The following is a 15,571-nucleotide window of genomic DNA, read 5'->3' as shown; positions in this document are numbered from 1 at the left end:
CAACTGTTATCTTACAGTTGATGGCATTCTCAAAGTGATAAAACCTAAAAAAACAATCCAAATATACTTTGCTAAGATGAAGATTTCATAGGAAATAAGAATCATCAGAATAAACAACTTGGTAGCTGATGTATGTAAACCTCATGAAGCTGCTTCTTTCGTGCTACATTGATGTGGGTTCCAGGTCACAGGGCTTTCATAGCAAGTGCCTTTACCCGCTGAGCCCCCTCATGAGTGGAAATCATGTATTTGTAAAACCATGATCTGTATAACACATCTACTTAGTAGTAGATGACTGAATTTCCTGGGTGATTTAGTTTTCCAAGAAAGCTGTTGAAGTATGCTATCAGAGTGATGTTTTTTGTAGCTCAAACCTTTCACTTGAGAACCTTATGTTAATAGGTGTGAATTCTTAACAAGAATTGGCTTCCTAGTACTTCATTATAAGCTATACTCTATTTACCCAATCCCCTGTGGCTGAATGTTTTATCTACAGCTATGTAGTTGTGTGTGGTGCTGTATATACTGTATGTTCCATTATCTATGTATACTATGTGCTTTCTTAGATCAGATTGCTAAAAATAGAATTTCGACAAATGCAATATACTCATTTTTAAGAATTTTGACTCCTGTTTTTTTCCTAACAGAAGGGCTCAACCAATTACCATTCTATTACAGTGTTTTATGTTGTATAACTTCTTTTTTTCTTTTTTTTTTTTTTTTCTTTTCTTTTTTTCGGAGCTGGGAGCCTAGCAAGCGCTCTACCACTGAGCTAAATCCCCAACCTCGTTGTATAACTTCTTATACATTTCTATTTTATATTGTACAGGAAAGTGAAAAACAGACTCCTTTTTATTTTATTTTTTATTTTTTTTATTTTTTATTTATTTTTTTTTTTTGGTTTTTTTTTTTTGGGAGCTGGGGACCGAACCCAGGGCCTTGCACTTCCTAGGCAAGCGCTCTACCACTGAGCTAAATCCCCAACCCCTTTATTTTATATTTTATATTATTTATATAAAATATTTTATATTTTGTTGGGTTGAACATTTTAGTATGTTTATCGGTCATTGTTATTGTTTATCTTTCAGAAAGTTTTTCTGACCTATTGGTTTTTTATTGATTTAAAGAGTTCTTCATCTATAACGTGTGTAAAGACTGTCAAAGGCCAGGTGTGGTGGTGGCACATGTCTGTAATCTCAGCACTCAGCAGGCTGAGGCTGAGGAATCTGAAGTTGAGGCCAGTCTGGGCCATGACTCTTTGTTAGCGCACAGATGAATGCATTTCCTTATGAAGACTCCGCCTTAAATACATTCACAGACAGAAGGAAAAATGAGATCAGTTCTCACTACATATGTTGTAGTTTTACCTTTTTGGGGGCTCAGTGTGTCCTCTCCTTTGAGATGCAGTCCTAACCATAGGGCTTTGTTTTACCCTTTTTTTTTAAAATCTTCATCTTCATACAGTTTAATTTTACTTTTACCAGGTGATCGTTCTAATGGTTTTAAAAATATTGTACAGCATACATGATGATAATGAGGGTGTGCCTGGTGGTAGTGGTAGGAATGTGGGTAGACGTAGATCTCAAATAAGCTAGCCTTTTGTAGATAACTCTGGGAGCTGAGTGAAGGGGTCTTTGAGATTCTTTCCTAATACCCATTTTTCTTTGTTTACTCTGATACTTTTCATATGTACTGGTATGCAAAGTATAGGTATAAATGAGAAGTCTCACTCTCACATCTGTGGGAAAACTAAATCTTTGCTGGCTTCTTTCACCAATTCCAGTTCTGTGTCTAGAGGACTTTATTGGGGCTGGAGAGATGGCACTCACTACTCTTCCAGGGGTCCTGAGTTCGATTTCCAGCACTCATATGATGGCTCGCAACTATTTGTTTTTTATTCATTTATTTATTTTTGTTCTTTTTTTCGGAGCTGGGGACCGAACCCAGGGCCTTGCGCTTCCTAGGCAAGTGCTCTACCACTGAGCTAAATCCCCAACCCCAGCTCGCAACTATTTATGATGAGGTCTGATGCCCTCTTCTGGCATGCAGGTGTACATGCAGGTAGAGCTCCATACACACAGAGGACTTTATTGTGTCCATACAGACTCGCTCTTCATTGTGTGTTGTGTATTTCTAGTTCTTACGGTGGCTAGTTTTTACATTTATATTCTCTCTATACTTTCTTCCTTGTCTAGGTGTCCTCCACTAATGGATGTTACTTTACACATGCTGAATGGGTATCTCCTTGCCTCTAAAGCTTACCTTAGTGCCCATCTGAAGGAAACAGCAGAGCAGGATAGACCTTCCCCGAATAATACAGTAGGCTTGGTTGGACAGACTGATGCCCCAGAAGTGACCAGAGAAGAACTGAAAAATGCATTACTGGCTGCTCAGGTAAAATTTGCTGAAGTAAAATTTGGTCAAATGGCATGTATGTTTTTAACTAAATAAGTAGATGGAACATTGGCCCTATATATACACTGTTGACATTGCGTGTTCCTTTTATTCTAGAATCTAAAATAATAGTATCTTTGCTTCTGAGTATCAGGTAGACTCTTATGAAAACTTAATATTTATTTTAGTAAGATTTATATTTATCACATTATAAGCCTTTAACCAATCTTGATATATTTTCTCTTGGTCAACATATTTATTGGATGCCTGTGCGTCAGAAACGATTCAGGGATTGGGGCTGGAGGTAGAGGAGATAGAACCTTCAGGTTACCAACCTTCAGGCTGGTAATGACGAAATGATAGAAAAAGAAATTGGATGTTGGAGACCGTACACAGAGAAATAAGAGAATACATAATATTTTCAAGTGCCAGGCTGTCTTTTCCATATAGGAGCCTCAAACAGATCACCTCTCAGTCCTGCTCTGTAAAGGGAAATAGAGGGAAATAGAGAGGCACCTGTTAGGATCTTGGGGAAAGTAGGCGTGTGAGGGGAAGGAAGGGAATTAGGCTCAGGTCAGCTATAAGTGGTAATGTTAGTATAAATGTATGTAGTGACTTAGTATCCTGGCAACATGTTTTCTTTATCCTAGCTAGGTCCTCAAGAAAGACACAGAGAGGTAACATTTATTTTCAGATTTTACCTCAACATCTGGGTATTCTGATCCCTCAAACTAGTCTGGCTACCTCCCAGCCCAAATTCCTAAAGTACTTGCATTTAGGGGTTTCTGTGCTCCAGCTGAACTCTCATGTTGTGTCTCCTTTCCTCACTCCTGGTTCAGTCTGTCTTCCTCTTTTCTCTCCCTCTGCCCTGGCCTGCAGAAGTCCCAACCTATTCTCACTTCTGCCAGCCATTGGGTGATCATCTTTTATTGACAAGGCAGAGAATAAATGGTAAGATTGTTTACACAAACTGAGACAGGAGATTCTTGACATAAGAATGCTGTGTCTGGATTGAAACAAGATGTGAGGGCAGATCAGCATCTGATTAACCTAGTGATAACTTTTACACAGTGCACACAACATTATGCCTACAATCTGCTTTGGAGGTCATTGGCCTTGATTACTTGTCCAGTAGATATTTATGAACTGAAGTCTGCACTTCTGCCTAGTGATACATGAACCTTCAGAAGTATGCTAGATGCTAATTTACATGCCGTTTTGTTTTGTTTTCTTTTCTTTTTTCAAGACAGGGTTTCTCTATGTAGCCCTGGCTGTCTTGGAATTCACTCTGTAGACCAGGCTGTCCTTGAACTCAGAGATTCACCTGCCTCTGCCTTCCAGCTGGGATTTAAGTGCCTGGATTAAAGATGTGTACCCTCACCTCCTGGCTAATTGCTTATTTTTAATCTTACGTGTGTGAGTATTTTACATTTTTGTCTGTGTACCATGTGCACACAGTGGCCTTGGAAGTCAGAAGCGGGTGTTGGAATCCCTAGGACTGGAGTTCCAGGACACTTAGTTTTGAGCTGCCATGTGGGTCCTGGGAATTGAACCTTGGTCTTCTGGAAGAGCAGACAGTGTTCTTAACCACCAAGCCATCTCTAGTCTCCCGAGTATGTTTATTTTTATGGAAAAAGTGGATTATTTGTTTTTTTCAGATACATCAGAGGAGTTTTTAACCTTACAGTGTGAGACCCTCTGCATTGTATATTGCTCATTTCTGCTCTAAGAATCACCACTTTTACGGTGTTGTACCATTCTGCGCCATAGGAAGATAGGGGTTTCATTTTCAGCCCAGCTCCTCCGAGGCTTCTTACCTGTACTTTCTCATCTGCTTTAGGACAGTGCGGCTGTCCAGATTCTCTTAGAGATTTGTTTGCCTACTGAAGAGGAAAAGGCAAAGGCTGCCAATTCAGACATCTCCCTCAGGAACACTCAGGGTGTCATTACCATTGGCACCCCAAATAAAGACACAGAAGAAGGAGAAGACAGTTTGCTTTGCAACCTTCGAGAAGTTCAGTGCCTTATCTGTTGCCTGTTGCACCAAATGTACATTGCTGATCCCAACATTGCTAAACTTGTTCACTTTCAGGTACGTGCCCAAAAGAATAATGTGAATGTTTGAATCTCTTCTTGAAGGCTTTATATATTCAACAGAATACATGTCATTTGAAAACGAGAAAGGATCATGGTCCTTCACAATATTTAGACAAATCTAAATTCAATTCAGATAAAATATTCAAATACTTTATCTCTTTTCCAGTGTATCAGAAAGTTTGATTACTGATACACTCACATACATTTGGTATTTGGAGCAGATTCTACAGAAAGGAAGTGAGGCTTCACTTTCGTCTCTGTCTGTCTTTGACTTCTCCCTTCCTTCCGAGACAGGGCTATCCATGTGAACTTCTGCCTCTAACAGTCGCAGGGATCCCATCTATGCACATCTGTTTGGACTTCATACCGGAGCTTATTGCCCAGCCGGAACTTGAAAAACAGGTAATGAGCGTTTTAAAACTTGAAGAAAATTCTGATCACTTTTCAGCGTGGCTATTAGAGAAGATATTTTATAATTTTTATCATTTAAACTTTTCAAAATAAATATTTAACATTTGGATTTTGTATTCCAGATATTTGCTATACAGCTGCTTTCTCACTTGTGTATCCAGTATGCATTACCGAAGTCACTAAGTGTGGCTCGCTTAGCTGTCAATGTCATGGGGACTTTGCTAACAGGTGTGTAGCCAATCGACATCCACAGGAGTGTCTGATAACGCATATTCTCTGAACTTTAAGACTCAGCCGCTTATATTGAGACAGGGTTTTTATGTGTGGCCTTGGCTGTCCTGGAACTTACTATGTAGACCAGGCTGTCCTTCAACTCACAGAGATCCTCCTGACTGCTCCCCAAGTGCTGGGATGGCGTGTGCCACCGTGCTCAGCTTTTTGGTGTTTTAATGAGTCTGTATGACACAATATATGTTGCTGTTATCTTAACCTGTGCCATCCTTTAAATTACTTTTCTTTTTTTAATTTCATACTTATAAATATGACTTATAAGTAGAAGCATAGACACCTGTGTTCTGTGAAAGTGTATATCTATTATATGTATTTAATAAATATAGTATATATTATATATTGGTTATAATTCTTTTTTTAATTTACTTATTTTTATTTATATGAGTATACCATAGCTGTCTTCAGACACACCAGAAGAGGGCATCAGATCCCATTACAGGTGGTTGTGAGCCACCATGTGGTTGCTGGGATTTGAACTCAGGACCTCTGGAAAAGCGGTCAGTGTTCCTAATCACTGAGCCATCTCTCCAGCCCCATGTAATTCCTTTTCAATAAATGAAAATAAAATCTGTAGCATTAGAATACATATTAAAAATTACTATTTGTGTTCAATTTCAGAAACAAAACTATTTTAAAATGTCATAAATAGCTGGGTGGTGGTGGCTTATGCCTTTAATCTGAGCACTGGGAGGCAGAGGAAGGCAGATGAGGCCAGCCTGGTCTACAGAGTTCCAGGACAGCCAGGGCTACCAAAAAAAAAAAAGTAATGAATTAATAAATACATTAGCTGATTAGCTGTTTCCTTAAATTCTACAACCTATTCCACAACTTACCCTCTATTTTACCCACCTTCTGGTTTGTAAAGTAAATGTTATAAAAGAAAACTTCCTTAAAATTATATGAGTAAGTTCTATTCTTTAGAAGTTTGTGTCCTTTCTCAGTGTTCTTACAATAATTCATTTTGTTTCTATTGTTTGTACCTCATGTTATAGTAATTTATAAGCGGTCAAGGATTCATTTAGTCCTGGCGTTACCCCTGGCTGGATTTTTTTTTTTTTTTTTTTTTTAGATTTATTTATTTTGTGTATGTAAGTACACTGTAGCTGTCCTCAGACACACCAGAAGAGGGCATCGGATCTCATTACAGATGGTTGTGAGCCACCATGTGGTTGCTGGGAATTGAACTCAGGACCTCTGGAAGAGCCGTGAGTGCTCTTAACCGCTGAGCCATCTCTCCAGTCCTACCATTAGCTGTTACATCACTTGGAACAAGCATTATTTTCCCAGGACCTCAGATTCTTGCCTTGCACGTGTTAGGCACGAACTCTATATTAAGTTACCTCTTTCCTTCCCAGCCTTGGGACTGGAATAACTTTTTCTTGTTGTTTGTTTTTGAAACAGGGCTTCACTGTGTAGATCAGGCTGTCCTCAAGCTCAGAGATCTGCGTGCCTCTGCCTCTCGAGGGCTGGGATCCTTTAGTGGCATGCACAGACCTTAGAACAGCTTTTATAACTTCTCTAAAGTTTATTTAAAGTTTTCTCATATGCACAACTGGTCTGACTCATTTGTGAGAACTGAGTGAGATAATGCAAGCAGTGTCCTTATCATAGTGCAAGGTCGTAAGGAAAGGTGGGTCTTGGTGGGCGATCACTAATTAGTAGAGTATAGGCTGTTAAAATTAGAGTGAGCAGCAGTCAATAAAACTTAGTCTTCCTAGCACAAAACATAGTATTAATATGTTGTGTAGGATGTCTGTGTTGAATTTGTATTTGCAAAACAAACAATTCTGCTGCTTTTCTCCCAGCAGTTCTAACACAAGCTAAGCGGCATTCTTTTTTCATGCCGACTCTTCCAAGTTTGGTCTCCTTTTGCCGAGCATTTCCTCCACTGTATGAGGATGTTATGTCTTTGCTCGTTCAAATAGGACAAGTGTGTGCCTCTGATGTTGCCACTCAGACAAGAGACATTGATCCGATCATTACCCGTAAGTGAAGTACCACCTCATTTACAAGACTATGTTTATGTCAGAATATCTTGCCTTAATTATTTTCTTCCCTATTTTGTAGGTCTTCAACAAATAAAGGAGAAACCTAGCGGATGGTCTCAAATTTATAAAGATGCATCTTACAAACATGGATCCAGGGACACTGGAAGCATGGATCCTGATGTCCAGCTCTGTCATTGTATTGAAAGCACAGTAATTGAAATAATAAACATGAGTGTTAGTGGGATTTAAAAAAAGACAGGTTTTAAATGCAGCCATTTGCTGCATATACTGAACAGGATTCTGGACTTTATGAGAACTCTAAACTGAATGAGAACAGTGAGATCTTGGAATTGCTGAAGTGATTCAGTTCAGCAGAGTATAATTTAGAACTCTCTGAGAATTTACTTGTTTGTTTGATTGGCATATCTTTGGATCTGCTCTGATGGTATGTTTATATTGAAGCAGCTGAACTTCTTTTCCATTGGGCACACTTTAAGAAACTTGTCCCTGGTTCATGTTCTCAGCTGTTTGACGTGAAGACAGTGCCAGGCTTTTCATTTAATCTCTTAAAAACGAGCCTGTGGATAGCCCTCATATTTGTGAGCTTTTAACAATTTCAACAGAGAGGAGAGGAAGGAGAAAGAGGGATGAAGGGCAGGAATAATTTAGAAAAAAATACCACTTAAGTACGTAGAAATCATACAGACTTGTAATGCAAGAAACAGTATTACAGGTTGAAGTTCTAATTTGTTAAAAATAATAGTAAGATGGCTTAAAGGAAAAAAAAAAAGGCAGTTAAGCCAGGTGTAGCAGAGCATGCCTTAAATCCCAGCCTGAGGGAGAAAGGGAGCAAGTAGATCTCTGTCCCAGGCCAGCCTGCTTTACATAGTGAGTTCCAGGAAAGTCAGAGCTACATAGTGAGACCCTGTCCAAAAACAATAAGTAAATAAACTATTAAATGACTGCCTTGGAATTACAGATGAAGATAGAAGGATTTCACAAATCTGCTTCAACTTTTCCTAATATATGAAGCCATATGTTTAAAGAGATACTTGAATAATTTGAAATTTTAAGATACTGATTATAGTTACAGAAACATCTTTGTTTTGTGCAAAGAAGAACCTGAAGTGAATTTCATTTATTCTTTTTAAAATTTATTTTTATAATACTCTATTATCTAATTCTCAGAGGAGCAGACATGTATCCAATTAAATGAACTTTAGAGCAACAACCTCAACTGTGCTCTCGGTTCGTCGCCAGGATTGTAATTCACATTTTACTCTGAGGAGAATTTGTAAGAAAATACAGTGTTTGAACCTCAGGAAAACGATAGTGTGGTAAATGCTGTGTTGCTGACTTTTGCAGCCCTCTGTTAGGAGCTTCACGATGAAGGAGATGCATTCAGATAACCATAATCATTTTTTAAATTAAGTAGCCAATGTAGAAGGTACTTCTTTGCTGTGTGAGAAATACCTCAGTCATTTGCCACCCCACTCAAAGCAGACCTCTGGTTAAAACAGGTAGTAAGCTAAAAGGGAAGTTTGTTTTTTTACAAAAAAAAACTTTAGCTTCATCCTTTCCACGTGGACATAGTCACATCTCATTTTCCTTTTCACTCCTGACCCTACCTCATGTAGGTATTCTATTAAAGACACGTTTATAGCTGTTTCCAATCATGAAGTGCATAGTGTGCATGGTGGAATATATATGTATATATATATATACATATATATATATAACTTTTTATTAGATGCTTAATGTTCAATTAAGTGATTTTGATGTGAAGAGTAAGAATATGCTTTAAAGATAGACCACAGGAATTTCATATTTTCAATGAGACAGTTTTGTAGTCTCTTAACTGCTCCTGTTTTGTTTTTAAATGAGGCCTTTCTGGAATATTTTGTGTGAATAGTAGAATCCTTTAGGAATTCTGAAATGTTTGAAGTATGTTTTGTAATGAAATACAGTACACATTTTGTGGATCAATTTTCCAAGACTAGTCATAACCTACTGTGTTAAAGTAATAACATAGCCTATTTTTCATCTGATTTGTTGATGATGTAAATAAAATGTGTAAATAATATTAGTAAATGTTAATATTCATGTATCTTAAGTTAAGGTTATAAACTTTGTCACAATGTGATTTTTTTTTTATTCCAGTCAAAACAGATGTGTGCAACTATTTTGGATATTGATTTATAAACATTCATTCTTTATCAATGAACTGTAGTTTTTGTGTTTTATTTCACAACTGTTAATGTAAAGGTACCAGGAGAGATTTAGAACCTAGGACATTCTAGTTCCTGGGCTTTAATGTGTCCCTTTCTGTAAGGTCACATAAACCAAAGGACAGTAAGACTATGGAACTCTAGGAATCGTAGTTACTGATGATTTGAGCCACCATATGGGTGCTAGATATGGAACCTGGGTCCTATACAAGAGAATCAAGTGTTCTTAGCCACTGATCCACCACCCTCTTCAGATACTGGAGTCTGCTTTTATAGACCCAATTTCACAGGGTATATTTTTTCTTGAAAGCAGCTTTTTTTTTTTATTGTTTTATTGACTAATCTATTGAACTGATAAATCAGAACCCATACCCCTTTACTAAAGATTATAACTTTTCAGTGTGACAACTGACACTTGTCAATTGAGGAATTCGCTTTTAGATAATGCTTTTAGGATAAATTAAGGACACTTGACTTACTATGTCAAAGGTAATTTGTTTTTTATGATTATAGATCCATCATTTTAGGAAACTGCATAACCGAAAGCAGGGCAAACAACCAGTCTTGCTCTCTAAACTAACTGAAGAAAACTACCCATGGTTTTGCCTTTTGGGGTTTCTATTAGTTGAGTCAAGATTAGGCTACAAACAACAACGACAACAATAATAAATATCTATTAAAACAATCTAGCGACCAAAAAATTAATTTGTCAAGGTCGTGGTTAAACCTCCTATAATTGAGGAAATTGTACTTCTTGGCAAGGAATAAAATAGTATGCAAGTTAGGTAAACCCTAGTGATCTATGTGATCGGGAGAGATTATACGCCTCAGATTCTATCCGAGACCTTGAACATCACGGAATAATGTTCGAAGTGCCATGGGACCTACTCACTTATTCTGGCATTGTAGTGACAATTCTGGTGCAGTTTGCACTCTCTTAGTGTAACCATGGGAAGTTTTATTTGCGTGATAAGACAACAGGAAAAATGTTTCCTTTTCGTCATAAGATTGTCTTCCAGTCATAGGGAACTGGCTGTCTAGGTTAGATCATCCGTTCCCAAAAGTGGTACAAGACTTTTTTCCTTTCCTTTAAGCAAATCTGCGGAATTTGTTCCAGTCTTTCTCTCTGGGGGTGATCGCCTTCCGGTGCGGTCTAGTACATTAGGGTTGATTTTATTTCGCAGGCTCCCATTGGGCGGTACAGTATTGGCCTCGTTCGATGGTTGGCTGTTTACCTTTTGGCCTGACTGTGTGATTGGCTGACTGAGAACCGGGGCGGGAGGCGCGAATTCGTCTGTGTGGCGCTGCAGAGTCCGGCGCGGACAGGGAGGAGTGGCAGTACCTTGGCACCTGGCAGCGCGGTAACAGTCGGTGAGGGAGAACTTTCGTACGCGCCAACTTTCCTTGTAACTCGGCTCTGCGTTGCTTTCTGTCAAACGTCAGCATTTCCTTTTCTCTGGGAGCCGGAGCCAGCCACGGACGAGTGGAAAGGAGGTGGGGGGAGGGGACGGGTTCCTGTAGGCCCGCACTACTGGGCTCTCCTGCCCTGCGGTGTGGCACCCTTGGATGTGTGAGAACTGGGAGCTTGGGAAGGAAAACTGAGGAACGGGTAGCCTGTCCTTACGTTCTGTGAACGCAGGCTGGAGGTAGCCCCGACTCCCGCGATACTTCTGGGCGAGCGACAGATTTGTTCCTTTTCTTCCCCCCCCCCCCCCCCCCCCGCACCTCGTTCTCTTAAAGAGACAGAATCTCACCCTCCAGCTCCGGCTTGCCTGGAACTCGTTGTGTAGACCTGGTTGCCCTCGATCTTACAGAGATCCACCTGTTTCTGCTTCCCGATTGTTGGGGGCCAGAAGAATTGCGCCTCCACATCCGGAAGTATGATTCTTTTTGATGCATTCTACAAGTGAAGCGTCCACGTTTTGAGAGGAATGTTGCCACAGTTCCAGGCATAGATTGTCATCTAGATTAATTGTAGTAAAACAATATTGAGGTTTTGCTCAGATTAAGAGGTTAGTTAGATTTCACTAAACCTCAGAGGTTTACAGATAAATCAGAGATTGGATATTAGTTAGATTCCTCTAAACCTGAGAGGTTGATAGATAAAATCATTGATTTTTCTAACAATATCTTATTTTCATTCTTTGATAGTTTCATGCATGTATACAATGTATCTTGACCATACCCATCCCCAGTACACCCTTCGCACTGCTCCGGGACCCCTTCATACGCCCCTCCCACCCAATGAGTCCAATTAGTACTGCCTGATAGAATGTTGACAGATCTCGTTGGCTTGATTTTGTGCAGGTCTTGTCTGACAGAACAATATTTAGAACTGCAAATAACTTAGAGTGGTGGGGTGTTTTGGAGCACAGAAGCTGTGGTTAAAGTTATTATGACTTCATGACCTGTTGAACCTTCTTCTATCTTGACCATCTCCATTCACAGACTGAATTTCTCACCATTGTAAAAATTCTTCAGTCAATCAAAGTGTCTGGGAGGTTAGGTGATGCAAACAGTGGGATTCAAATCCAATTTCTTTCCATTATCGTCTCCTGATTTCAGAATTACCATGCTGGCCCAGGGAGCTGGCTCAGCAGATCAAGGACACAACCAAGCTAGCAGTGTGTAATTCCTGAGACCCACATGGTGAGAGGAGAGAACCTATCGTGACTCCAGAACATTGTCCTCTGACTTCCACACACGTGCCATGCCATGCCAGTCCTCCCACAGTAAATTAAAAGATGATAAAAAAAATTAAGAGAATTTCTATGGAAAGATACTTTCTCCCTTACAACAGTTTTTAAAGTAGACATTATTGTAGATGAGAATTTTAGACTAAAAAAAAAAATCTGAAATCTGAAATCCGTTGTATGTGTAAGTGGATTATGTGTAATCCAACTTGTTACAGGAGCTTGTGTTTCATCTATCATGTGCTGCTTGTTTTTACATTATTTGATTTGTATAGCAATGCTCTTGTTTCTGTTAGTATTCTTTTTTAAAGATTTATTTATTTATTATTTATTTTTATGTATGTGAGTACACTGCAGCTGTCTTCAGACACACACCAGAAGGGGCATCAGATCCCATTACAGATGGTTGTGAGCCACCATGTGGTTCCTGGGAATTGAACTCAGGACCTGTGGAAGAGCAGTCAGTGCTCTTAACCACTGAGCCATCTCTCCAGCCCCTCTGTTAGTATTCTTATTCTGTACCTAAGGACATGGAGTTCTAGAAAAGTTAAGTGACTTCCCTTACATCACATAACTGATACAATATGAAGTGCCAGTGCAGACTGGTCAGATGCTAGTACATGCTCTTGACCCTGAGATTTATTTATTAGACTAAGAATTTTTTTATTTCTCTTTTATATGTATGCTTATTAATTTCCGTTTTTATTATCAGACTTCTGCTCAGTTGCTAGGTGTCTGGTTTTCTTTGAATGACAGGGTTCCAATGCGTAAACGGCAGTACATTTTATATCTGTGAGTGTATGTGTGTATGGTATGCCAGGTGAATGCAGGTTGTTGCAGAAGACAGATAAGGGCGTAACTGCTTGGAGCTGGAGTTCCAGGCATTTGCAAGGTACCTGGTGTGGGTTCTGGGACTCCGTCTCTCCAACCCTTTGATATTGACTTTATTGTTTCTGTTGTAGTGAAGAAGCACCTAAAGTACAGAAGAAGGCAGGATGTCCTCAGTGTTGTCTGAGTACACCATTGGTGGGGTGAAGATTCACTTTCCCTGTAGAGCTTATCCAGCGCAGCTTGCTATGATGAATTCTGTAAGTCTTTTATAGCAGTTGGGCCTTTATCAAGATGCGTGGCTTGTGATTCCAAGTATATGTTAAGTTTGTGCAAAACGATGGCTCCTATTTGTGGGGTTCATCTGGAAGAGTACGGAACTTCTAGGAAAGTGACACAGTAACTCCTAACTGTATGTTTAGGTTAGGATGTAGCGAGAACATCTGGAAAACATTTTCACTCCTTTGGAATTTCAATTTTTAATTCTTCATTTTTACTACACTCTACATTTCTACTCAAAGCCATCATAACAGTCCTTCCACTAGCAGTATCTCCCATCCAGTTTTTCTCACAGATGTTCATAGGTTTTAGTGCATCACAGTCTTTTATTTGTTTGCTTGTTGGTGTTTTTAGATTATTTTTGCATATGAGTGTTCTGCCTGCATGTGTATCTGTGTAGCATATGTGTGCCCGAGGCCTGAGGGGCCTACAGTAGGGTGTCAGATCTCCTGGAACTGGAGTCACAGGTGGTTGTAAGCTGCCATGTGGTGCTGTGAATTGAACCTGGGTCTTCTGCAAGAGTAACAACTGCTCTTAAGTGCTGAACCACCTCTCTAGCACTTACTACAGTTCCATAGGAACTTCTTGTACTTGTATAATCAAATATAAGTTGCCTTTAAAATTTCTCATGCTTGACATGGTTAAAAAACAAACAGACTGTTCAGAAGAAATGTAAAGGAATAAAGTCTAAATTTAACAAAGCTCTAGTTCTTCCTGCGCTGTTGCTATGTTTCCTGGCGTGCATCCTGCCTCTTCCCATGCTGCTCTATTTGTGCTCCTGTTCAACGGAGAGGGCTCTAATAGAGCGATCGTTTATTATTTCCTTCTTTTTAAAATTTACATCTTTGTCCACAGATTGTCAGAGGGCTAAACAGTAGCCAACATTGTTTGTTGGAGAGTCCCACAGGAAGTGGAAAAAGTTTAGCCTTACTTTGTTCTGCATTAGCATGGCAACAGTCTCTTACTGGTAAGTAGTTCTTTTTAAAAATTTTTTTCTATTTATTTTTGTGTGCATATATGTGTGCACGTGTGCCGAGGGATGGAGGTCGGAGGACAAGTTGCTAGACTCATTCTCACCTTCCACCATCTGGGTCTGTGGCAAGTGTGCGTCTTTACCTACTGAACCTTCAAGCCAGGCCCGGAAATAGTTCTTGACATTTCAGGCTGCTAGCTGGGGACTGAGAAAAATATAATAAAGTATACTTGATCCACACTGGTTCAAACGTTGTTCTCACTGTTAAGACATTTCTTCAAGATACATCATCTTTTCCAGGCATGGTGGTGCACATGTATAATTCCAGCGTTCAGGAGCCAAAGGCAAGATGATTGCTGCAAGTTCAAGGCCAGCCTGGTCTATGTAGGAAGTTTCAGGTCAGCTAATGCTATAGAACACCTTCCTCCCAAACATAATGCACACAGGCACGCATGCATGCACTTAAGTCTTCCAAAAGAAGTTGAATACATCAAAATTAATTTTTAAGTAATAGTAAGAGATTATATGAACGTTTCGGATATTTAGAGTTCTTATAAAAATAATTAGATGATAATTTGTATCTGATTGGACCTGTAGCTCTGATGGTGCTGATATATATACTAAGTGCTTCAATATATCCTTGGATATATTTGCTTATGTGACTCTCAGGACATTAAAATGTGAAATATAAGAAGAAGAAAACATATGTCTTAGTTAGGATTTTACTGCTGTGAACAGACACCATGACCAAGGCAACTTTTGTAAGGACAACATTTAATTGGGGCTGGCTTATAGGTTCAGAGATTCAGTCCAGTATCATCAAGGCGGGAACATGACAGCATCCAGGCAGGCATGGTGCAGGAGGAGCTGAGAGGTCTACATCTTCGTTTGTAGGCCTCTAAGAGAAGACTGCCTCCCAGACAGTAAGGCACAAGGGTATTAAAGCCCATACCCACAAGGCCACACTTACTCCAACAAGGCCACACCTCCCAACATTGCCATTCCCCGGGTCAAGCATATACAAACCATCACAACATACAAACTAGCATAGTGCTACATGCTAGGAAGCCTAGTACTTGGGGGTGTTGAAGAGGACAGTGAGTTAGAGTCCAGCCTGGGCTACATAGCAAGACCCTAGTTCTAAATAAATCAGTAAATAAATAAAAAAGATTGTAGTTGCTTTACTTGGTGATACCAGATAAATAGAGGCTTGTAATAATGCTTACCTAAATTTCTGTTATGTCCCATTCTGTTAATTGTTGCCAGTTACACCGTGTCTCAAAAAACAAACTTAGCTAGGGTTTAGCATGCGCCTTCATTAGGAAACTGAGGCCTGAGAACCAGGTGTCTGAAGGAAGCCTGGGCGACAGCAGGAATCTCTCTTAAACA

The 15,571-nt window shown here is 39.5% G+C and overlaps 3 protein-coding genes across 5 annotated transcripts in view; all 3 read left to right on the top strand.

Moving 5' to 3' along the window:
- The window catches only part of Ints2 (integrator complex subunit 2), a 47,509-nt gene extending 38,104 nt beyond the window's left edge, over nt 1-9,405 (top strand). For 2 of the 3 annotated variants that reach the window (XM_008768072.4, XM_063269393.1), the window contains 6 exons: nt 2,196-2,394; nt 4,235-4,486; nt 4,786-4,893; nt 5,025-5,130; nt 6,999-7,178; nt 7,261-9,405. In XM_008768072.4, the coding sequence (XP_008766294.1) occupies nt 2,196-2,394; nt 4,235-4,486; nt 4,786-4,893; nt 5,025-5,130; nt 6,999-7,178; nt 7,261-7,430 (1,015 nt within the window). In that variant the 3' untranslated portion in view covers nt 7,431-9,405. The remainder of the gene's footprint in view (nt 1-2,195; nt 2,395-4,234; nt 4,487-4,785; nt 4,894-5,024; nt 5,131-6,998; nt 7,179-7,260) is intronic. The other variant, NM_001100630.2, reaches the window with a different exon arrangement.
- LOC134480843 (large ribosomal subunit protein eL21-like) overlaps nt 1-15,571 on the top strand; it is a 1,068,210-nt gene that overhangs the window by 137,953 nt on the left and 914,686 nt on the right. The window lies entirely within an intron of this gene.
- Brip1 (BRCA1 interacting helicase 1) overlaps nt 10,343-15,571 on the top strand; it is a 126,049-nt gene continuing 120,820 nt past the window's right edge. Inside the window, exons 1-3 of the mRNA XM_006247063.5 lie at nt 10,343-10,780; nt 13,065-13,190; nt 14,065-14,176. Coding sequence (XP_006247125.1) covers nt 13,098-13,190; nt 14,065-14,176 — 205 coding nt within the window. The 5' untranslated portion in view covers nt 10,343-10,780; nt 13,065-13,097. The remainder of the gene's footprint in view (nt 10,781-13,064; nt 13,191-14,064; nt 14,177-15,571) is intronic.

This window comes from Rattus norvegicus, chromosome 10 (genome assembly GCF_036323735.1).
Source record: "Rattus norvegicus strain BN/NHsdMcwi chromosome 10, GRCr8, whole genome shotgun sequence".
Taxonomy (NCBI): domain Eukaryota; kingdom Metazoa; phylum Chordata; class Mammalia; order Rodentia; family Muridae; genus Rattus; species Rattus norvegicus.
The sequence above is the reverse complement of the archived record's forward strand: the minus strand, read 5'-3'. Positions and strand labels throughout refer to the sequence as shown.